The sequence below is a fragment of the Centropristis striata genome, chromosome 3 (genome assembly GCF_030273125.1).
Source record: "Centropristis striata isolate RG_2023a ecotype Rhode Island chromosome 3, C.striata_1.0, whole genome shotgun sequence".
In the NCBI taxonomy this organism is placed as follows: domain Eukaryota; kingdom Metazoa; phylum Chordata; class Actinopteri; order Perciformes; family Serranidae; genus Centropristis; species Centropristis striata.
In genome coordinates, this window is record NC_081519.1 from 29,592,698 (window position 1) to 29,617,510 (window position 24,813).

The window sequence follows — 24,813 nt, forward strand, 5'->3', positions numbered from 1 at the left end:
ATCTAGTTATGATCATAAAACGAAGGACAGTGTACTAATGAAGGTTTTATAGCAGATTCTGCATGACCCTTACAAGCAGCAAGAAGTTTTTAAAAGGAAATTGAGACAAATGGCACTTTGACGTGTTGGTGGTTATTAAACCTCTGAAGTCCAGGAGATTTTGGTTCAAATTTCTCTTCCTCTGCATTAATTTCTGTCTCTGTTTAGCATCTTTTAGTCTGTCCTTACATCACATGCATGGCTCCTTTGTCTCCACACAAACTTAGGTATCAGTCAGATTTTTCATTTTATTTTAATAAACAAAGTACAAAGCTGCCAGGAACCGAAAATACAAACAAAAGACACAGGTGTCTATGGAAATTTACCTTTTTTTTAACCATTAATACAAACAAAAACAGCAGAAAAAATAATGAATATTAAAACTACAAAACGGTCTATTTGATTGTAAATTAAAAAAATTACATTTTAAAAATTGTCTTGAAACATAAATGGTACACTGTGAAAGCCCCTATGATGCACTTTCAACTGGCTTTCTCAGCTTGTCTACATATCATACATACATAAAGTTATTACTTTAAATAAAACATGTGTATTTTCAATAAATAGATGGACTCCAGAGGGTTAAAACACGTAAAGATGCAAACCAAGACGAAAAAAGGAAGAAAACTCTGCCTGTTGTTCTCATTCCTAACACACACTCACTGATGCCCCAAGTGTCACTTTTTAAAACAGCTCATATCATCAATCATCACATGCACTCATATGCATGCACAGCCAAACTGGCTACCACAATAATTATCTCATTTTTACATTCACACAAATGTCTAATAGTATAAAATGATTAAGTGCAACTTGACTGGCTGGTGGAGGCATACAACTGAGGCGCTAATTCTACTTTTTAATCGAGCTAATGGGCCATCAGAGATTAGAATGACTAGGGGTGGATGAAAAACTGTGGTGAGAATTAATTTATGGATAAAATCATGAGATCGGATGTCTGTTTTTTTTCTTATTCCGGAGAATTAAATGCCTGACAAACAGGGTTAGATCAGGATTTGTGAGAAGAGGAAGCCCTTGTCTGAAGGGTGGAGGGTGACAAATATCACAAAACCTGGATAAATTGTATCATAAATACCCACAGGGCCAGATAGCACTCAAGGGAAGTGAGATATTTGTAATTTATGTTAAGCAAGCCTTGAATTGACTGGGAGATGTACAGTTAATGTCTTTGAGGAAAGAAATCTTCCCAGATATTCTGCCAAAAGCAGTAACCAGTGCCACTACCACAAATAATATTCGATAATAGTGAGAAATAATACAAATGTATTTGCAGAAAAACTAGTAACTCATGTTATTGCAGGCTTACGTGTAACCAAATATAAACCTGACTATATCTGATGTATCTAGGACGTGGTTTGAGAAATGATCCAGCACATTACATGTTTTGTTACAATCTATCTGCTACTATGGAGCAGCAGAGCTGACCAACATGCCCATTTCACAAACCTAATCATCAATTGTGGCTGTTTCTGTCATAGGATAATGAAGCACAGAGTTACTCCACTCTGAAGTCTATAAATACCAGCGCCAGAGTGTCGGGGCTGAAGCCGGGCACCAAGTACATCTTCCAGGTCCGAGCCAGAACGTCAGCTGGCTGCGGACGCTTCAGCCAGAATGTGGAGATCCAGACTGGAAAAGCAGGTGTGTGTGTGTCCGTGTATGTATGTGTGTTTGTGTATGATGGTCTGTAAGAAACAGAAACACAGTACATACTATATCACTGAATTGTTGCTTATAACCTGCAGCCTGCCCTGAGCCACAGGGACTCTTTAACAGTTGTATGTTGTTTAATACAGTGGAAAAAGTCCAGTAAGAAAACAGTTTGTTGTGTCAAAGACTTGGCACAGAAAGCTTCTCAAAGCCGGGCCAGGCCGCACAGCATGGTCCAGGGCTAAAGGGCCAGTGAGTCCGATAAGCGCCTCAGTCCATCCCTCCGTTCCATTGATCTGTGCTTTGTTAGAGGGTCACCCCTGTCAGCAAAACTGCAGCCTATCCCTGCTACAAACAGCTGTACACAGTGCTGGGCTGGGGTAGAAGGCTTCATGACTCTGTCCACCTGAGGCTAGGACCACACTGAAAGTTAGGAATTACTAAAAAAAAAAAAACTTTTATTAGAACATTTTTCTCTCCTAATAGGGGATTTGGCAGATAACCTGCAGAGCAGACTCTAGGTCTGTAAAGCTAAACCTCCTGCCTGGTTGGAGTCCCAGTGCTGTTTCATTGACTAATAGTCTCCCTTCATTCTGCTGCTCACTGGACCCAGACTCTTCTCCTCTTGATACTGATTCATTTTCAGAGTGTGAAAACAAGAGGACTGCACACATCCCATTACACTGCATGCTGACTAATCAATAAGTTCTAAAGTTTAAGATAACCACACTGATAGCCTTTTTTGCTGTGTCCGCCCTGTGTAGTTGAGTTGTACTCACCTTTTGTGAGACTTACCAGCAGGGTTCAACATAAGCAGTGGGCTGATGGCCCGGGGCCACTAAAAAGTATTTTGGGCAAATTGATTGGCCTTTGCCCCATTCTGCCTGTGATCCTGATCAGATAATCCTGCCTTAACTGTGCTGCGGTTGGCTAGTTCTTCTTGCCTCAATGCGTTTTTGTGATTGGTGCAACACAATCTAACATTAGCTTCAAGTTAGCTGAGAAACCCATCACTACACAGAGTCCACACTGTGTTTCTGTTATACATTTTGCAGCAGTGGTCTGGATATGGACCTTAAGTAGTGACTTGAGCAACTGGAATTCATTCTGGAATGACTTCAGCCATGGGAGCTGTAGCCTGACCAGCTAACTTTTTCTAAATATTAGATTTTTTTTAAATATCTGACCTGACCTTTTGTGCTTTATAATCATATCAAGTAGATATATGCACAACAGAGCATGGCCTGGATGGCTCTATAACACTGGATTTTGAAATGGTTGTTAGTCTCCCTCACTACAAAGCTAATGGCCATGGGCTTATTTGAAATGACCCATGTTGACACTAGAGCTAAGGCCGGGTGGGTGTTGGGGGGTCATCCCTATGTTCCCCGGGTCCTATGTTCCCTTTTTTTTAGAATAAAGGTCCTATGTTCTCCTGTAGCAATACATACTTTTCCAGAAAAAGGGTCCTATGTTCCCTGCAATCTATCAATCTTTACGGTAGACTCTCAGCATGGCCAGCAGGCCTACCGTCACATGGCCCACCTTAGCTCAAGCAGCACAAAACTTAAATTTGCACAGCAGCTACTTTCTGGTTACATTGCAGTTCTTTTTTTTTTTTAAATCTAGTCATCTATTACTCATGTTTGTATATTCCCTGCCCTAATCATATTGTCTTGCATTGAGGCTTAGCTTTTTCCTTTTAGGGTTAGGTTAGGTTAGGTTAGGTTAGGGTTAGGGTTAGGTTAGGTTAGGTTAGGGTTAGGGTTAGGTTATTTGCATATGTGCGTCAAACATCCCGTAGGCCTACATAGGCCTATTTGCCATGGAATTTGGCAGTAATGGTGGAAAAAGTAACAGACCAGGGAACATATGACCCTTTTTGGGAAAAGCGGGGAAAAAGGGTCCTACCCAGTCTCATACAAAGAGGGGAACATAGACATGCTCCCCGTGTTAGTTGTGCTGGACTAGTTTTGGATGAGGAAAACATTTTTCTCCTGCTCATGACTCCTAAAAGCTGGCCTGGAATAATGTCGCCTAAAAATATGTGTACATTGTTATAACCTTTAGCATGTGATGAAGTAAGTGAGTATGTTTATCCTCACTGAAACCTTTGTGCACCAGGAGCCTTGCTGTACCAACTCATCTAAGACTGCTTCACCAAGTAGTTAATGTTCCAAGGAACGAAAAAACAGTGAGTCATCCCTCACTGGCTTCCCAGTGTCTGCACAGGTGTACAAACCAATGTTGAAGGGTTTCTTTGTCCTTGCTGTCGCACACACATGTGGAATGTGTTGCAAAAAGAATGTGTCCATGACACACTATGTTATTTTATTTAGGCTTGTTAAGACAATAAATTGGAAGTTATTGCATTTTTCATTTTAAAAGTGCCAGAATCATAATGTACTAATGATCACAAATATAATAGCTTATTGATTACACTCAAAAGTATTCGGTCAAATTTAGAGCTGCAACAATTATTAGATTAATCGAACAATAATCAATTATTAAATGAATCGTCAACTATTTTGATAACCAAATAACTGCTTTGAGTAGTTTTTTAAAGACAATAAGTCCAAATTCATTGATTTCAGCTTCTTCAATGTGAATATTTCTGCTTTCTTTGTTCCTTTATGACAATAAACTGAATATCTCTTTGGTTTGTGGACAAAACAAGAGATTTGAGGACGTCATCTTGTGGTTTGGGAAACACTCATTGATATTTTATTGACCAAAGAACTAATCAATTAATCGTTTAAATATTCGACAGATTAATCAATAATGAAAATAATCGTTAGTTGCAGCCCTAGTCAAATTACATTATTTGTACTTTTTACTTTATATGCAGTTATCACATTATCAGTTTTAGTGTGTGTATAGCATTAAACCTAAAGCTTAATAGCAACAGTATTATAATGTTTTTCTGGCACAGCACATCTTACATAGTTATTTATATCAATGTACTTAAAGTTAGAGGCTTAATAACTTACAAGTGAGGGACAACATCTAATCTTTTAAAATAAATGACAACATTGAATTAATATTTCCTTCCCATAATGCCACGGACAAATTTTCAAAATGCAAACAGGAGGTAATTAAAAATCGCTGAGCTCTTTAATGAAGCTCCAAATTCTTGTTTATCTTGTTTAACCAAGAACACTCCACCTGCTGCTTGTGTTTGGCGCTCTGTGTAGAAATGTAAACTGATTTTCCTCAGCTAACACAGAATGCTTATGTATGCTTTCAGCCCCGCTACGCTACAACACCATGACCATCATCTGGATCTGCATGGCCATGGTGTCGGGCCTGGTCGCCTTCCTGGCCATCATCATCTGCAGGAAACGGCAAGGCTACACTCTACCACACTACCCATCGCTGCTGTGTGTGGAACACTTTCTTACACTACTCTACCGTATCTCTCTTTGTGTAATGTTGCTTGTGATGGAAGCCCCGTGTGCACTGTATTTCCCCTTGCTTTTTACACATGTAGTATCTGCTGCAAGTCAAATACACTCAAAAAAAAACGTGTTCCCAGAACGTAATAAAAATTACAGAAATAATCTTCACCTAGATAAAATGCTTTAATTTAGCGAGGAACAATTTTGTTGAGGGAACAAAATGTGGTAACACTTCACAATAACCATCATTTATAAATGGTAAACAGATCATTTATAAACCGTATATAGGCCATTTAGAATGGTAAATACATAATGTATTAATGTTAAACTAACTACATCATTCATAAATGACAAATAGATGGTTTATTAATGTAAGTTTATAGTTACTTTACCATTCACAAACTATTCAATTATAATTAATAGTTTATTAATAGTTTTAGTTGCACTCATTTTAACATTTTTAACACCATATTAAGTATGCTAATGATTTTGAAATGATTCATATAGACACACCAGCTGGGGTTATATATGTTGAGATTTATCTTTAAATTGCTGAATATAATATTAAGTGTTTAAAAATGATTTATTTTCTGAATAATTACTATTATGTTCATTTTCATATGATAAAGGTAATCTTTTAGGCTAAACTACTTCAACCTAACTTTGTTTTGTTGGCTCAGCACAATTAATTCATGTACTGCACTATTTTAAAAAGTAGTTGTAACTACCCTATTAAATTAAGTAACTCTTAATAATATCAAACAAATTTCAGTGGTCCAAGAAAATTACATTAGTATGTTACAATTACCCTTATAAATCTAGTTGGTCTGACCCCTGGTAATTAATTAACAGTAACGCAAATGCATCATGTTGACCCAACATATTTACATTTTGGGTAACACTTTACAGTAACCCTTATTAATGTTTAATCATCATTTATAAACTGTATATAGGCCATTTAGAATGGTAAATACATCATTTATTAATGTTAAACTAACTACACCATTCATAAATGACAAATAGATGGTTTATTAATGTAAGTTTATAGTTACTTTACCATTAACAAACTATTAAATTATAATTAATAGTTTATTAATAGTTTTAGGTGCACTCATTATAACATTTTTAACACCATATTAAATATGGTGATGATTTTGAAATGATTCATATAGCTATTTTGTGCAATTTTACATTGCACTTGCATGTAGTTGTACTGAGGGTCACTTCAAGTGAGGGTGCGGGCTGTAAGTGGCCCCCGGGCCTCCAGTTGCCCATCCCTGAGTTAGACTAAGGATAAGGTAACAGACACCCAGTTTGCTTTTTTGAGTGTACAAGGAGTTGTAATCTGAATGAAAGGTTATACTCCAAAAATAGGTCCTGTGCTTGAGAAGCTAAACCACCTTTAGTTTGCTGTCATGTTGAAATGTTGAAGATGTTGGAACGCACAAATAATCTGCATGCTTTTCTATCAGTAATAAGGAGGAGAGGAGTGCTACTCTCATCTCCTCAACCCTCCCTGTCTTCTCACTGTCTTATTTAGCTAATTTACTAACACGTAATTTCCACCTTATAGTGGGTTTAATTATGTTGATTCATGTCCAGTAGCTTGCAAGCCAAACGTTCCTACTTATCCCATCATCCCCCTCTTCCTCCCTTTTGATGTCTTCAACTAACATCTCTGTAGTACTGCATCGAATAATTAATTTCATTGCACTTAATTAATTCATACTTCGATGCATATTAAGTTCTTCATTTCCATTCTGTTTGAGCCGGAAAAATATGTTGGAGGATTTAAAGATGTTATCCAGGCAAAATCATGTTGTCATGACTGCAAAATGTAGTTTATTCAATGAGATGAAGGATGAAAAAAGAGTCTTCACTGATGTGGAGTTTAGCTTTTAAATGCTCTTTTTAATGAATACTCATATCAATAAAGGCAATAGGCCACTGGCCAACTTACTTTTAAACTGATGAGAAAATGCCTACAACTCCTTCTCACAGCAACCACCAGGGACACTTTTACTGTTTACACAAGAACTAAACCTGAATCCTAATGAAAAGCACTGCAGATGAATTAATGGTTGATCATCTCAAATGATTTTGCTATACTGACTTAATTACACTGTCAATCTTTATGAATAATATACAGCACTTGGGCTAATGCTAAACTCCAGCAATCACTCAAGGTAGTGTACACTAGCATTGAGACTTATGGGCGACTTTTATGTCTGCATCTCATCGATTTTACAGTGAAAAACTGCTAAACCATGACAGTTAAAGACCGTAAAATGATAAATGGGTTAATTCAGTTTCTGTAACAATCAGCCAAAACAGTATTTTTTTTTTTTTACATTTAAAAAAAAAAAATTTTTTAAATACATTACTCTACTGTAAAATACACTGGCACTGTGTTTGTTACAAAAATATACTGTAATATATATACAAGCCATCATTTTTGCAGCCCCTCCATAGGGTAACATTGGGGGGATTTCTTGGCGTGTTTTTGCCGAATAATTGGAAAACTACTACTTTCTACTTTTATTGCCATTTGTTTTTAGTTTTGTCTGTATTTGAATTCAGTTCAGTTTTATCTATATTCATATCGCCCATAATCCCAAATCACATATTTGCCTCAAAGGGCTTTACAATCTGTACAACCTCTGTCCTTTCACCCTCAGGTCAGTTTTTTTTAAAGAAAAAGAAAATACAGGTATTCTTAAATACATTACACTACTGTAAAATACTCTGGCACCGTGTTTGTAACAAAAATATACTGTAATATATATATACGTACAAGCCATAATTTTTACATTTATTTTTTGTAAAAATACTTTTTCTCACTGTCAAATGTACTAAACACCATATCTCTAACAAAAATATACTGTGATATTTAATGGTAAAATCTTTACCTCATGCAGCAATTATGAAGTATTTTCTTGTCAATTATATGGCAGAACAGTGTTTCTTTTGATGGAAAAACTGTATTTATTTACGGTAAAATATGGAATTAAATGGCAATCTTAAACGGGAAATCAACAGTGCTAATATAATTTTACCGTAATATTACAAAAAGTTGCACCATATTTATTATGGTAAAGTTCTGGCAACCGCAGCTGCCGTTTTTTTACCGTAAAACCAAGAGGTTTTTTTTTTACAGTGTGGGACAATTTGCCCAAACCTTTTCCATAGCATCCACTTAATCTCTGGCAGCTGAAATTAGTTCATGATTTGATAAGATAACTGTCTGTGTGGATATCTCTCCCCAGCCTTTCCAGGTTTTAATATAACTAGGCATACAGGAAGGAAATGTGACCTTTAGACATGGATTAAAACTTGATTAACGATTGTATTACTTTACTGATTGAAATATTAGTAAGGAGATAAAAGGCAATGGCAATGGTTACTGCTACACAGAGGGAAATCCAAACAGTTTAAAGAAGCTTAAGTCTGTTTTAAGAGTTAATTTCTTATTTCAAGCGTACAACATGCTTATTTCTAGATTTAATAATCTTAATTTAAGAAATCTTGTCAAATGAAATTATCTGTCCATGCAGCAAGATCATTTCCCTCAGATTTAGTGTTTTTATCTTGTTTTTAGACACACCTTTTTTGCAGTGCACCAACAATGCCTCTACCAAACAACGAGTCCAGGGAACATTACAGCTGCATACAGGAGCGTTATGTCTAAATCTGTATGTGTGAACAAGGCATTAATCACTCTGCCCTGCCTCTCCTAACTGCCTTTCCCAGACATGTTTATTGTGCTTTCTTGACATGAATATTGATATGAATCATTTTAAGTTTATTAATATAAAAGGGGATCAAAACATATTGAAGGATTGGTTCCACCTTGTTGCGGGTGTGAAACCTAATTAACAGGGAGAACGGGTTGACTGGTTTCTCCTTCTAAATAACTAAGTATCACTAAGTGATGAATAGCTCTGCTCAAGTTAATAATTCATTATGAACAATTATTGATATATTAATTATGAGCTGTGCTTAGAGTTTAATAGTACACATGTTTCATTATTGTCCTGTATTCATCCCACTATATGTTTATGTGTGTGCGTGTGTGTGTGTGTGTGTGTGTGTGTGTGTGTGTGTGTGTTTGTCTGTTGTGTGTGTGTGTGTTTGCTTTGTACAGACACTGCGGCTACAGCAAAGCCTTTCAGGACTCTGATGAGGAGAAGATGCATTACCAGAACGGCCATGGTATGTTCGGCCCATTCCTCATTTATAACCAATATGTATTGATCCGATTGCATCCCCATGTAATAAAGTTAATCCTCAGAGCAAACCATTTTCATCATGCACTGAGTGATCACAGGAGCACACAGGCCTTATTTCCTGCATGCGGTTTATTCTCTCCCATCCCTCTCTCTCTCTTTGAGTCATTTCTTCTCTTTCATCAAGTTTTCCCTCCACACACCAGTGACAGGGGCTCAGATGTGATGTTGCTCTCATTCTCTGATATGTGACCAAATGCTAATGTTGTTTATCTTAGTGTCATTCCCCGACGCGAGGTTCTATATCGACCCGCACACATACGAGGACCCCTGCCAGGCGGTACACGAGTTTGCCCGAGAAATTGAAGCTTCCAGGATCAAAATAGAGAAAATCATTGGTTCAGGTAAAACCATGAACTTGTGTGCACTCACACACACTAACAGAGACTTGCGAGCACACACACACACGCACACACAGAGTGAGAATCATTGGCTGGGCTAACTTAAAATCATTGGCCAGTGTAAAGGCTGTGGTGTGCAGCAGAGAGGAGGATGGCTGAGCGGAATCAGAGCGTTGCGTGGGACTGTCAATCAAAGCTCCTCACACGGCCAGGGAATACTAACAGTGTGTCAGCCCAACAATACACAGCGCTGGATGTGACTCCTGCAGACATCAAGAGAAATATAGAGTTTAGAACTGAGGAAGACAAATAAGAGCAATCACACTTTAAGTTCCTCTGAGCCACCAATAAGAAATAATGAGAAAGAGGCTGATTAATGATTAGCTTACTTACAGTTTTGCACATATAGACAGACAGCCTAGACATGGATTTTTCTGTTATCCAATGTAGATGTAGGATTGTCACGATACTAAAACTTTCAACTTGATACAGATACTCAGGAAAATATTCGATACTTGATACCATTTTCAATACCACAAGGATAAAAACAAATACCCCAAAATCTAACAGAGATATTGGTACCACTTTACAATAACCAACTAAGTGATGTTTATAGATGGTTTATAGAACAATTAATTACCATTTACAAAGTGTTATACATATTTAATCTTTAAATGTTTTCAACCAATTTCTTAAAGGTACATGAATCATTTTAAAATCATTAACAGACTTAATATTGTGTTGAAAATGTTATAATGAGTGCAACTAAAACTATTAATAAACTATTAATTATAATTTATTGGTTTGTTAATGGTAAATTAACTATAAACTTACATTAACATACCATCTATTTGCGATTTATAAATTATTTAGTTAGTTAAACATTAATAAAAATATGTATTTACCATTCTAAATGGCCTATATATGGTTTATAAAACTATCTGTTTACCATTTATAAATGATGGTTATTGTAAAGTGTTACCGAAATATTTTTATTAACAAGAAAAATGGAACATGTAAAAATTAACAGAACCACAGGTTAAATATTTATAATAAAAAACAGTTGTGCAAAAAGAAACTGCAACTATGATAACAAGCTTCAGCTCTGAGGTAGTGCAAAAAATAAATAAATACAATAAACAATAACAATTAGGACAATATTTTTCGGCTGTGTGTGTTGCTGTTTGGTTGCAGGTCGACTTTTCTCTGCTTCATTCTGGGACTTTAAGAGAGAAAATAACACTTTTCAGTCACCAACATTTATGTAAACTTATTAACTCTATGCTTATGTATACTGACACTGTGTCAATTAACGTAATATGGGCATACTACATGCCTGTTTTATTTAGTTACGTTGCTTATAATCATTAACGTGACGTCAGTGGACGGGGAGGTATTGATACTTTTGAAAATTAATATTGTTTTTGGATACAACGTTTTAGTATCAATGCTTTTTAGAGTATTGATACTTTTGACAACCCTACTCACGACACATTGACATTAACAGTTATTGCTGAACAGTTGTTGGGGTGCAGCTGAGCAGACTGCATGATGAATAAAATGGAACAGAATTAAAGATTGGGGTACCACTTTACAATAACTCTCATTTATAAATGGTAAACAGATGTTTAATCATCATTATTATGATGGCCATTTATAACGGTAATGCATAATTTATTAATGTTTAACGAACTAAATAATTTATAAATGAGAAATACATGGTATATTAATGTAAGTTTAGATACTTTACGATTAACAAACCAATAAATTATAATTAATAGTTTTAGTTGCACTCATTTTAACATTTTTAACACCATATTAAGTATGTAAATGATTTTGAAATGATTCATATACCTTTAAGACATTGGTTGAAAACATTTAAAGATTAAATATGTATAGCACTTTGTAAATGGTTAATAATTGGTTTATAACCATTTATAAACATTACTTAGTTGGTTATTGTAAAGTGTAACCAATATTGGATGTATTTGCTTCTGTATTTGGATCATTCTTGTGTGTGTGTTAAGGGGAGTTTGGGGAGGTGTGTTATGGACGTATGAGACTCCCGGGAAAGAGAGACATCCCAGTGGCCCTGAAGACCCTGAAAGCAGGATACACAGACAAGCAGAAGAGAGACTTCCTGGCTGAGGCGTCCATCATGGCCCAGTTCGACCACCCCAACGTCATCCGCCTGGAGGGAGTGGTCACCCAGAGTATGTTCCACTAAAATCATACATTACTGGAAAGTTGTTTTCAGGATTATTGACTGCAAATTAATAGTTATGACAGGACATCTGGAATGTTAATGACAAAAAAAATAAAATAACTTTTTTTAGGATACATATATAAGCTTCACAAGCCTTATCAATGTTCAGGGTTTTTTTTTAACCATCATATAAAGATAACAAGATAATTAACTTCTTAATTATCAAGATAACAAGATATAAGTTCAGATACTCTATCACAAAAAAAGAGAGTTTCGTTATCTCTAGATAATGAGATAATGAATGAATCATCACAAGAAAAGTTTTTTTTTTCCTTTCTGACTTTAAATGTTTGGATCAAATCAGCTGAAGGTAAAAAATAACATTTACAAGTTAAAAGGTCCAGATCAATCTGACCGTGATGAACCAGGTGAAGTTAACAGAAGCATACCATAGAGATAATAAAGGTCAAGATAACCTAATTAATTAACAATGTGTGTGTGTGTGTGTGTGTGTGTGTGTGTGTGTATTTGTATTTATTTAGATCCCCATTAGCAGCAGCTATTCTTCCTGGGGTCTATCATCATATTTCAGTGTGACAAATTTCATGTAGAAATACACAGAATGATAACAGACATGACATACATTATATGAATACATAACATAAAACAAAAAGAACTCACAGACAATACGTAATTACATTTCACGTAAAACATGGTTGACATCACAAAACAAATACAAAACAAAGAGACAGCTGCATCAATTAAAGTTGATATTTAGATCATGACTTTTAAGTTGGTTTTTAAATCTATATAGATTTAATTGAGTAATATGATTTGTTGTATTGCCCTATATATATATATATATAACTGTACGATGAATCATACCCTTGGATCTTGGTAAAGTAAAACAACCTCCAACTGAGGTTGGAGTGAAGACACATTTCTATAAATAATAATAGTTTTTATTAAGAATGTCATAACACCAAAATCACCTATCAGTAATGACAAAAATCTAGTTTTTACATCTAACCAACCTAATGATTTGTGCATTTTAATAACATTAGTTCTCCATCCACAAGAAAGATCTACTCTTGCTGCTTTATTCTGGACCAACTGCAACTTCCTTATATTAATCAATGAAGTAGTAGACCAGACTAAAGAGCAGTAGTCTAAATTAGACAAAACCAAAGCCTGTATCACTTGCCTAACAAGTTGCTGAGTTAAATATTTAGCACGTCTTTTGATTATTGATATAGTTCTTCCCATTTTAGTCACAACCTTTTTTATATGTTTATCCCATGATAATTTATTGTAAATGGTGAATCCTAGAAGTTTTGCTCCTTCTATTTGCTTTATCACCATTTTATTTTGAGATTAAGCTTCGGTTTTGAACTTAAAGAATGATTTGTACCGATTATTATACAATTTGTTTTAGACACATTCAAGATCAAGTTTGTGGTTATTGATCTAGTCCTCCACCTTAGTCATGTCACTGGCTAAATTCACATTTAAATCATCAACTGTTGCTGCTGCTAAATATATAGTGGAGTCATCGGCATACAAAGTGTATGTGTGTGTGTGTGTGTGTGTGTGTGTGTGTGTGCGTGTTACTGTGTTACGTATATATGGAAATGCAGTTGAGCATAGTAAGAGTCCTGAAGCTTCCTGTTTGTTCCCTCAGGTAAACCGGTGATGATCATCACAGAGTACATGGAGAACGGCTCTCTGGACTCCTTCCTCAGGGTTGGTATTGAGGCTTTTGATTGAACAATATTAGAGAAGTAAAGGTTCCTGTTTTATTTTTATTTTGTCTAATTCCGTCTTAGAGTCAAGGACTTTATCTGTTGTCATTCCACCCCTTTGGATGTTCAGGTGTATAATAGATAGCAGGTCAACAGTAGATACCACATAGATGTGGTAATGGTAAATGGACCTGCACTTATATATCAATTTTCTAGTCACTTTGCGACCACTCAAAGCGCTTTACACTACAGACTGCGCTCATTCACCCGTTCACACACACATTCATACTGGGTGGCACACCTGCCACCATTGGGAATTCATTCACACACCGATGAACGCAGCATAGGGAGACATTTGGGGTTCAGTCATTTTTCATCTTTATTTATTCAGGGAGGGCCAATTGAGAGCAAGCTCTCATTTCCAATGGCGCCCTGATTACAGCACAAATACAATTCAACACATTACAATACATATCCATAATAATATACACTCAACAGAAGCACAATAAATTAAACGAGCACATGTACATTCAACAAATCATAAGATCAACAAGAATGTCTTTAAAATTATTAAAAGGAATCAACTGAAGCTGAGACAGTAGATTATTCCATTTAAAAGGAGCGAAATAAACAAAAGTGAATTTCCCTACCTCCGTTCTAACAGCAGGGATATTAAGAGCCAGTGGGTTATGTGCACGAGTGGAATAGTTAAGAGATCTGAAGCTCAGTAGACTCCATAAGTAGAGAGGACGTTTTTTTAGTAGTGCCTTATAAATAAACAATATACAGTGTTACTCCCTCCTTAGAGCCAGGGAAGTCCAACCAACATTCTGATAGAGATGGCAGTGATGGGTCATGAACCCATCGCCACTAATAAATCTTATAGCAGAATGATAAATTAGAGATGCAGCTTAGTACTATGTCAAGTTGCTGTAGTCATAAATCAGATATTTTCATCAATTCATTCATTAATCATTGAAGTAAATTGTGAAACTGTATAGTTGCTCAGAATAGAAGTATATGATGACAGATTTTGGGTTGATACCATTTGTTACACAGATTTGGTAACTAATTTAATCATTTTTACCACCTGAGAATGCTTTTTTGTTTAAAATGGTCAAAAATCCCTCAATAATACTACATTAAGACACCAGGAGCCTCATGTATCAAAGAGTGCGTAGCTTTCATACTGAAAGATGGCGTACTCCCCAGAGACCCGCACCATGGCAGAAGTGTCCCTCCACACACGCTCCCTCGAAACTCCACCGTTTTTTTCCCCCAGAACTGATAGAGCAGCGAGTGCACAATGCGTGCCAGAATCATTTTACGCATCAGTTTACAAGCCACAGGTAACTTCTCATCCCAATTAAACATCACATACGGGATCAAATATGCACCACACCTGACTTATTCTGAAAGGATTTCCCACACACGATTTTTCTCCGGGGATAGGGATCTGTGTGTCATGGATCCTGTGTACCTGGAGCCTTAACATCCCCATGTTAAAGCAAAGGGGAAACAATCGGCGACCGGGACTTTCACACAGTAATTAAGGCAGGCATCTGTGAAAAATTTGAATCAGAATTACTTTATTGATCCCTGGAGGGAAATTCAGTATATATGTATATAAAAATAGTGGAAATAGCAAAATATAAATAGACTTGAGAAAATATACAATCTTAGAAAATATACAATCTTAAAAAAACATACAGATTTCAACATTCTAATATTGCACAAGTAAGCAGCAGTACGCAGGTAAAATATATGATATAATAATTGATGAAAAAAAATCCTCTATCCCCTCATATTCAGAACGGGTTATTGAGAGTGGAAAACGGCATTTTTCTCCATTTTCCGAGAGCTATGAACTGTAAATATGAAGCCAGTTGTGTGTAGTTTGAGTTTAGATATGAAACATGTTTTAAATAGAGCATAAAAGACAGTAATTTACGCAAATTCTCATGGCACCTCGAAAGATTGCGCAGCGGTCCGCACATTCTCACGGCAAGTTTACTTTTCATACATGTGGTGTGTGCTGGAAAAACAGCGTACACAATGTTTTTGTGCATACGCAGCGTTGACATGAGGCCCCAGGACCTCAAGGATAATGAAATCCATGCTGTGATTTGGTATCACACATTTTTGACCTTTCGAGATTTCTGCATTTTTCAGCGTTTGGATGGTGAACACTTTTGTTCTGGAAAATTCTGAGAAACCCTCTATTGTCAATATAACTAAGCTTTAAATCCTCTGAATGCTTCTGAAAGTTAAAGTCAGCCGGGCTATTGGCCTCATTGTCTGGTAAAAATATAGTTAAGCAAGCCGTTAACTTCTCGGCAACTTTTATAAAGCTTAGTGCCTTAGTAATTTCCTCAAAACATCAAAGAGAATGTAATTCTCCAATTCATGTGAAAACATAAAAACCTCCATGGTTTTGACAGGAGAGCCACATCACTTCACTTCACATCACTGGTTATTTATCCGAGAATTGTTGCTAGGAGAAAGGCACCAGTGGTTTAAGGCAGCAAATATGAAAGTTTTCTTTAACAAGATATAATTTGATTTATCATTGTGTTACATCGACAATGTCAAACAGCTCCAGTATTTGCTTATATGAATATACTGTGGATTATTACTTAAAAGTAAATCCCTGTCATGTTTTATTCTCTTATCTTTACTCCCTCCTCTATCTTGATTAAAATCTCTTCTATTATCACTCTTTTCATCTTTTTGCTGCTATACCATCACATTTTTTTTGATCTGCCATTAAAACTCTCTCTCCCTACTTGCTCCTACCCGGTCTTTCTCTTTCTCTTCTCCCCTTCCTGTAGAGACACGATGGCCAGTTCACCATCATCCAGCTGGTGGGGTTGCTGCGTGGCATCGCGGCCGGTATGACCTACCTGTCTGACCTGGGCTACATCCACAGAGACCTGGCTGCCCGCAACATCCTGGTCAACAGCAACCTGGTGTGCAAGGTGTCTGACTTCGGCCTGTCCCGAGTACTGGAGGATGACCCCGATGCTGCATACACCACCAGTGTGAGTTTTCACATTGAGGCAAGCATTAATGTAGCACACACACACATTCAGACACACACACACGGCCCTTTAAAAGAAATGGTCAGTGTCAGTGAGCAGCAGTCTCGTAATGAGAAAACAAATGCAATTTAAAGTATGCACGGAGGACTCCACTACACTGTAAAAATATGTCTGTAGATTTTATGGTGAAAAACTGCTAAACCATGACAGTAAAAGACCGTAAAATGATAAATGAGATAATTTAGTTTCAGAAGCAATGAAACACTGTAAATGTATATATCAGCCAAACCAGTATTTTTTTACAGTTTTTATTTTTATATACATTACTCCACTGTAAAATACACTGGCACCATGTTTGTAAGAAAAATATACTGTACTATACATATAAAAGCCATCACTGTAATTTTTGCATTTATTTTTTGTAAAAATACTTTTTCTCCCTGTTAAATGTACTAAACACCATATCTCTAACAAAATATACTGTAATATTTAATGGTAAAATCTTTAATTTATGCGTTTTCATTCATAAAGTATTTTGTTGTCAATTATATGACAGAACAGCGTTTCTTTTGATGGAAAAACTTTTTATTTTTTACGGTAAAATATGTAATAAAATGGCAATCTTAAACGTGAAATCAACATAATATAATTTATTTAGAATTTAACCGTAATATTAGAGAAAGATCTACTGTATTTATTACGGTAAAGTTCTGGCAACCACAAACCGTAAAAACACAAGGGTTTTTTTTCACAGTGTAAGTAGTAAATGTTATATGTCATAGTTACAGTTACAGCCTCATGTCAACTTACATTCAATGAGAAATCTCAGTTCCATTACATTCAGAGAGCCTTTTACAGAGTTTTCAAGCGTGCTCCAGTGATTTAGTATACACTTCCATAAAACCTTTAAAACTCAATTTCAAGAGACCATTAAACCATTAAACAAAGCAAAAAAAAACACCAAAACATTAAAAAAAGAAGCAGTAGTGGTTCAGATATCCTAACTTTTAGCCCCTGGTATGGTTTAACCCTCAAACTAATAGATAAGTACTATCATGGCGATAGTAGCAGTCAAAAATGAATATAAAATCTAATAATGCATGGTCACCACTCACTCAATGCTGCACTGCAAAAAAGGTGCGTCTAAAAACAAGTTAAAAACATTAAATCTGAGGGAAATGATCTTGCTGCATGGACAGATAATTTCACTTTACAAGATTTCTTAAATTAAGATTATTAAATCTAGAAATAAGCATGTTGTACGCTTAAAATAAGAAATTAACTCTTAAAACAAGATAAATTAAAGCTGCAAGCAGTTTCTTACCAAGATAAAAAAAAACTTTAAATTTTGAAGTGTTACATAATTTATCCTGTTCCCTCTAGTGGAAACACGGCTTATGATAAGTCCACTACCATATACATTCACTTCCAACTCTACTGCTGCACTCTGCATACTGCTGTTTGCAATTTTTGAATTCAGATGCCACAGATCCTTTAAGATCATGTCAATATAGTTCGATGGTGAAACATTACAGTGCTCCTCTCTGGACAGAATGTCTTTACAGCCATCACATTACATTTAGATTATATATATGTCTTCATCTATACCTTATGTATCAGTCTTTTATAACATTTATTGAAGAGGGCAACTCCACTGATATCTGGCCAAGAATGTAGCATCTAGACAAACATAAAAGTTGGAGACAAATACAATCAGAGTCCCATGAAGCGAGAGCAAAGTAAAATCATCTTTCTAAGTGCTCGAGTAGAGAGCAGTCCAATATTAAACCCGGAGCCTGGTAGGCATGAATGTATTAATTCTTAACTAAAAAAAAAAAAAAAAAGGCCAAGCTCCTTCCAGAGTCTGATGCTATCAGCTCACAGCACACAGATGGAAATCAGCATTTGACACATTTGTCTGTTACAGTCTGTTAAAGCACAGCAATCAGATTAGAGAAAGCAAGGTGATTACGTGCAGCATCCCTCTGAGGGGAGAGGGATTGTTAACGATCGTATTACACACACTATAGCATCATTATAGCACATCTCCAATTAATGGTTGATTTAGCTGAAGATTAGTACAGTCCTCATCACTGCCTGGAAAGCTGAGGAAAAAAGTGAATGAAGCAGCATATTCTATAGAAGCTGCAGCAAAGTCACTTTGAAGAAGCTGTCAGTATTGAGATTCTGAGCTGGTTTTAAGGTTCAGCAGGACAGCAAGTGTCTATAATGGGCTCTGTTTTGAGTAACCTTCAAATGTTTTAAATAGCCCACAAGGAGCTCTTTGTTTGTTTAAGAAGTGATGTGTCCATTTGTCAACCTAATTAAGTGTCAGTTTTATATCAAGAAAAGTGGAAGTAGTTCACATACTTGCTAACATTTGCATGTCTATTCTTGTCCTGGCCTGCAACACATGCGCACACTGGCTCTGCTCACTCATGTAGCCACAGTGTGTCTTTAACTTTATACTTTCATGTACATGTACTCAGTGGTAGTATGACTTTAAGCTAGTACTTTACTAAGCTTCCTTTTATACTTCAACTCACAGGATAGTGATGTGCTTGTATATACTACAGTACATTTATTTAACTATGTTATTATATAACTAGAAAATTTCCTCTGGGGAAATTCTGAAAGGCCCATGGGGGCTACTGCCGGTGTGTGTACACTATGATGAGATTCTTCAGAGATTTCAAACAATTAATACTAGTAATGTTATAATACTATATAATATACAAGTAGCACACCTACAACAAGCATTCCTTTTCAAGTATTTACTTATACAGCAACCTATGACCTTTAACCTCAAAATATGTGTGTGTGTGTGTGTGTGTGTGTGTGTGTGTTTGAAGTATGTGTATCTGGAGGAGTGTGCGCGCTTACGCGCATGTGTGTGTGTATCTGTAACTGTAATCACATCAAGGATCAAAGGCAATCAGAGCAAAGATCAAAGGCAATCAGAGCAGACCAATCAACATAATTAACTGCCACCAACTGTCAATGGCCGAAACAGTGACAGCAGCCAGAGGTGGACAGACTGGAATTTCTGGCGTCGAACAGAAAGCATTTTTGGCAAAACCATAATACCTATAATTGATCCGACTTCACTTTGAGCATCCTGAGTTCTTCCTGAACATCTACATGTGGTTTTTTTTTTAAAGAGAAATGAAAAAATAGCTTTGTTAGAGCGATCTAAAAAAAACTGTTACATCTCCCTTTTTCAGAAATCTTCCTGCATTTTTAATATGGGAGCCAATGAGGCTGTTGGTGCGTGTTGGTGGCGCATCTGTGCGTCCTACGCCCAAACTATAACTCTGACAGCTTTACCAGAGGATTGTGAGGGAGAAGACAAATTTTCCTACGTTTCTATGTATACATTATTTCTGTAGAGTGGAATTTGCAGCCTGGAGCGCAGTTTTCAAATTTATTTTTTGACAATTTTTCTCTCCCTCTACATTCTGAGCGATGACATCACACACTGTGACACGAACATTCAGTGCAATACACACCCATTATAATCTCAAAATTTCTCCAAAAATGATCATGGTCATTGAACAGGGATTGATAAAAAACTATATGACCTATTGAAACGTGGATTAATACACAGATACACAAGACTTGTGTCTACTGTTTAAAGTTTAAATGGAGTCTCTAGGTGAAATTATGCTGGAGAAATAGATGTTTAAAAATCTCCAATTATTGATCTTTTTTGCTAATTTTTTTTCGGCCGTCCCATTCACTTCAATGCAAAATTTTGGGCAGTTTCGCAAATTCGTAATCCATAGAGTAAAGTAATAGCACACCAGCTTTTGCTGTAGGGGCCAGTGCTTGGTGCGATTGCCCCGTGGCCCTAATAATGAGATTCAGATTCTATACACAAATAGAACAGCTTATGATATTAAGCATTGCTGTAGATTAAAAATGAGCTGCTGTCTCTAGCTGTTACAATTATAAATGTTTACATATTAAGGCAATAGTACGTAACTACAATGTGGGGTCTTTCTGCAGGAGTATTTTTACTTTTGTTATTTCAACTGGAAGTGTTTCTGTAACTTTACTTACTTTATTTATTTAATAGCACAGAGAAAAACACTAATGAAAAATATAAGAAATAACAGAAGGGAGGACAAAATAATTAATGGTTTATCCCGGATCTCCCTCAGTCTTTTTGTAATTTAGATATTTAAAATGTAAACACATATATTTCTAGTGTTAAAATACTTTTTTTTTTAAATAACAAAAAAATTGAAGAGGGCTGTCCCTTTAGTAATTCTCAGTTCTTCTGGGGCAATACTATTTTCTAGAGAAAATGTAAAAACATAGATAATGGGTCCAGGAGAGTGGGGAAACTTGTTTTAGCACAGACTTTTTTACATTACCAGTAATATGAAGGACTGCCTTTTTATAAGAACAACATAAAAACAATATGCACACACACACACACACATATATCGAGGTAATATATATAGATTCAACAATTATTCGATTAATCGAACAATAATCGATTATTAAATTAATCGTCAATTATTTTGATAATCAAATAATAAGTTTGAGCAGTTTTTTCAGTCCAAGTTCTCTGATTTCAGCTTTTTCAATGTGAATATTTCTGGTTTCTTTGTTCCTTTATGACAATAAACTGAATATCTCTTTGGTTTGTCTAGTTACTGTATATATGTGTTATATATTATATATGTTTCTACTTGTGATATATATTATTTTCCCCATCATAAATTTATGATGAGCTTCACTTATAGCTCTATAGTTTCATTACCACATGAAGTATTTTGAAAAATGATCTGTAATACTTGTAGACAATATAGCAAAAGATGTTGTCTATAAGTGTAGCTGACCTGTTTGATACCCTGGTGGGTTTTGAGATGAGACAATTAAAAAAAGCTTGAATATAATTAATTGAGTTGGCCTGCTGTATGCAGATGGTTTTCTTTTTTAATGAGATATATTAAAATACCGAAGTAAAACATTTTTTCTTTATTGAGTAATTGCGTTCAAAGTGGCCCTAAGTTTATTACATACAACTTATTGATATCCATATCCTGTGGATGGTACATGCAGCCTACTACTATACATTTCATATAAGGAGAAGAAAAAAGGCACCTAGAGTATCAAAATACACATTTGATAGGTGCTTCGTTGGTCTGAATAATAACATCTTTTCTCTCAAAGAATTCAAGGCCTTTTTGTACCTTCAATAGATACTCCACTTTTTTCTTGCCCAGTATCGATGAACTGAAGTGTAAAAGGAAACTCTTTCAGTAAGCCATGTTTCTAATAAAGCAATGATGGAAAATGTTTGGTTTAAACTAAATCAGAAATGGATAAGTTGGCCATGGCTATTGGATAAGATGGATAATTATATATATGATTCAGGTCTATTTTTCACAACTAGTAGAAAAGGTTTAAGATTAACTGATCCAAATGTTCTGCATTGGGGCCACAACTGTCTTACAACTCAGATTTTAGGCACCTGAGAAAAGTCTTGAGCTCTTGTACTTCCCTGATCAGGGAATCGCTTCGTCCACACCTGAATTTAAAGAATAAGGCCAGCATTGATGACTGTAATTTCTCATCTTGGGATAAATAAAGTATATTTATCCATCTATCCCTCCATTCATCCATCCATCTATCTAGCATTCATTTATATTTTCTCACTGTCAACAAACTCCAGGAAAAGACCAAAACCAACAATGCACCTTACTCTCTGTGACACTCGGCTCCTTTGTTCCCACTGAATAATAAAATATACAGTATTATATAGTTAAATTGTTTTTCAAAGGCTTGGAAATGTTTTTCAAACAGATTGGCACTGTCATTTTTCGCAAACTTATCTCAAACGGGGGAGAATAGTGCTTTTCTTGACTATTTTCAAACTTGGATTCATACACATTTGGCGGTTTGTGAGAACACAGTAGATGGTGTATGTGGGGTTGAGTCAAAATAAACTGCTGTGTGATGAAAGAACATTTCACCCAGTGCAACAGTGTGGTTCACTGTTTGTGTTTTTAGTAGTTTTTGGAGCGGTGTGACACACAGGAATAAGATATATTAGGCTCTTGATACAAGGACTACTTTTTATTGGCACACATTCTTTGTTGGTTTGGTCTTTTCATGAGATTTGTTGACAAAATGAGAAAAATGTAGGATAAAGGATGTAAAGATAACCCTTTAAACTGTGAGTGTGATTATGATTCTATAATTCTAAATGTCTTAATCTGTCTAAGAAAGTCTGATAGACCCTGGTCAAACTTTTTTATGCTCCTGACAGGGCGGGAAAATTCCGATCCGCTGGACAGCCCCAGAGGCCATCGCCTACAGGAAGTTCTCGTCCTCCAGTGACGTGTGGAGCTACGGAGTGGTCATGTGGGAGGTGATGTCCTACGGAGAGCGACCATACTGGAACCTCACCAACAGAGATGTGAGCACTATCTTTTAAACCAGTAGTTCTCAACCTTTTTGAGTCACAACCCCCAATTTAACATGCATGTTGTCCGCGACCCCCATTCACTGAACAGAATCTCACAGTTCAGATCATACAAACTCAGTTAATGCGACAAATTTTGGACAAATAATGAAGCAGACAACAACTAAAACATCTCTCTGTCTGTGCATTTATATATTTTTTGTATTTTTATTGTTACTTTTAATCTAAGTCCTTTGCTATAAGTGTAAAGGTCCATTCTGACCTCCTGAGTGTGTAACAGTCAGCTTCAAGCCAGAGACTCCTTGGGAAGTAATAACTTGCTACTTTGGGATTTGTCAGAAAAGACACAAAATTACCCCCCAAAAAATCTAATTGACCACAAAATGATCAAAAAATACACAAAATGACCAAAAAAAATACATAAAATTAAGCAAAAATGTACTCAAATTGACCACAAAATGACAAAAAATGACCACAAAAAGACACAAATTGACCATAAAAGACACAACATGACAAAAAAGGACACAAAATGACCAAAAAGACACATTGACCACAAAATGACCAGAAAAGACACAAAATGGCCAAAAAGAGACACAAAATGACCAAAAAAGACACAAAATGACTAAAAAAACACAAAATTACCACAAAAAAGACATGAAATGACCAAAAGGACTAAAACACATGAACACTCTAATACAGTGGAGACAGAGCTGACTTCCAAAATGATTTGGCGACCCCCAGAAATCATCTCGCTACCCCAATTGGGGTTGGGACCCCAAGGTTGAGAATAGCTGTTTTAAACAACCATCCTTCATTGTATTTTTATAGAAGAGACTGTAGTCTCATCCATATTTTGATGTGCATGTGCAGGTGATCAAATCTGTGGAGGAGGGCTACCGGCTGCCTGCTCCAATGGGCTGCCCTGGTCCTCTACACACACTCATGCTTGACTGCTGGCAGAAGGATCGCAACGAGAGGCCACGTTTTTGCCAGATAGTCACCGTTCTTGACAAGCTAATCCGCAACCCAGAGAACCTGAAGTCTATGGACACGCTCTGCAGGTGGGTGGCCACTGAACAGATCCACGTTTTCACTGAAGCAACATGGGTGCACTGTGTCACATGCTGAGGAGTCTTTTTATTTAATTTGGCCAGACAGTTCGCCAACATTTAATCAAATATTGGTTCATGTGATTAGCGGATTAAGCTGCAAATCAAAGCAAGACACCATCTGTGAGGGGCTGGGAAGATGATCTCCTGGACAATATATGGTGACAGACTGTTAGGCTACTAAGTAACTGTCCTGGTGTGGGAGGCAGAGTAAATCCAATCACATCCCGCTGCTATCAAACATGAACACGGTGGGATAAAGTTGCAGCCTAAAGTTTCCCTCAAAGTTCTTTAGCAAATGAAGCAAGCGGTCGCGTTCGTTTTCCAATAAGCTCATCTCTGATAGACGCGCTGTGCGTTAAGTAACAGCCTTGCTGTGATATTGACATTGATCCGCAGTGAAACTGGGAGAAGGTTTGAGAGGACACCGGGCCCAAAGCTGGACCTGTGGAAATTACTCAGTTTAGATCCAAGGTCCTACAGAGTCAATGGTGCATGGCACTGTGCATCTTTGTGTGTGTGTGTGTGTGTGGTAGGTAGA

General features: G+C 36.3%; 1 protein-coding gene across 4 annotated transcripts in view; it reads left to right on the forward strand.

The window, feature by feature from the left end:
* epha8 (eph receptor A8) overlaps positions 1-24,813 on the forward strand; it is a 188,916-nt gene that overhangs the window by 158,832 nt on the left and 5,271 nt on the right. The window contains exons 10-18 of one of the 4 annotated variants that reach the window (XM_059329522.1): positions 1,539-1,701; positions 4,958-5,090; positions 9,253-9,320; positions 9,613-9,738; positions 11,763-11,948; positions 13,623-13,684; positions 16,515-16,742; positions 23,008-23,157; positions 24,034-24,224. In XM_059329522.1, coding sequence (XP_059185505.1) covers positions 1,539-1,701; positions 4,958-5,090; positions 9,253-9,320; positions 9,613-9,738; positions 11,763-11,948; positions 13,623-13,684; positions 16,515-16,742; positions 23,008-23,157; positions 24,034-24,224 — 1,307 coding nt within the window. The remainder of the gene's footprint in view (positions 1-1,538; positions 1,702-4,957; positions 5,091-9,252; positions 9,321-9,612; positions 9,739-11,762; positions 11,949-13,622; positions 13,685-16,514; positions 16,743-23,007; positions 23,158-24,033; positions 24,225-24,813) is intronic. The other 3 variants (XM_059329523.1, XM_059329524.1, XM_059329526.1) reach the window with 3 other exon arrangements.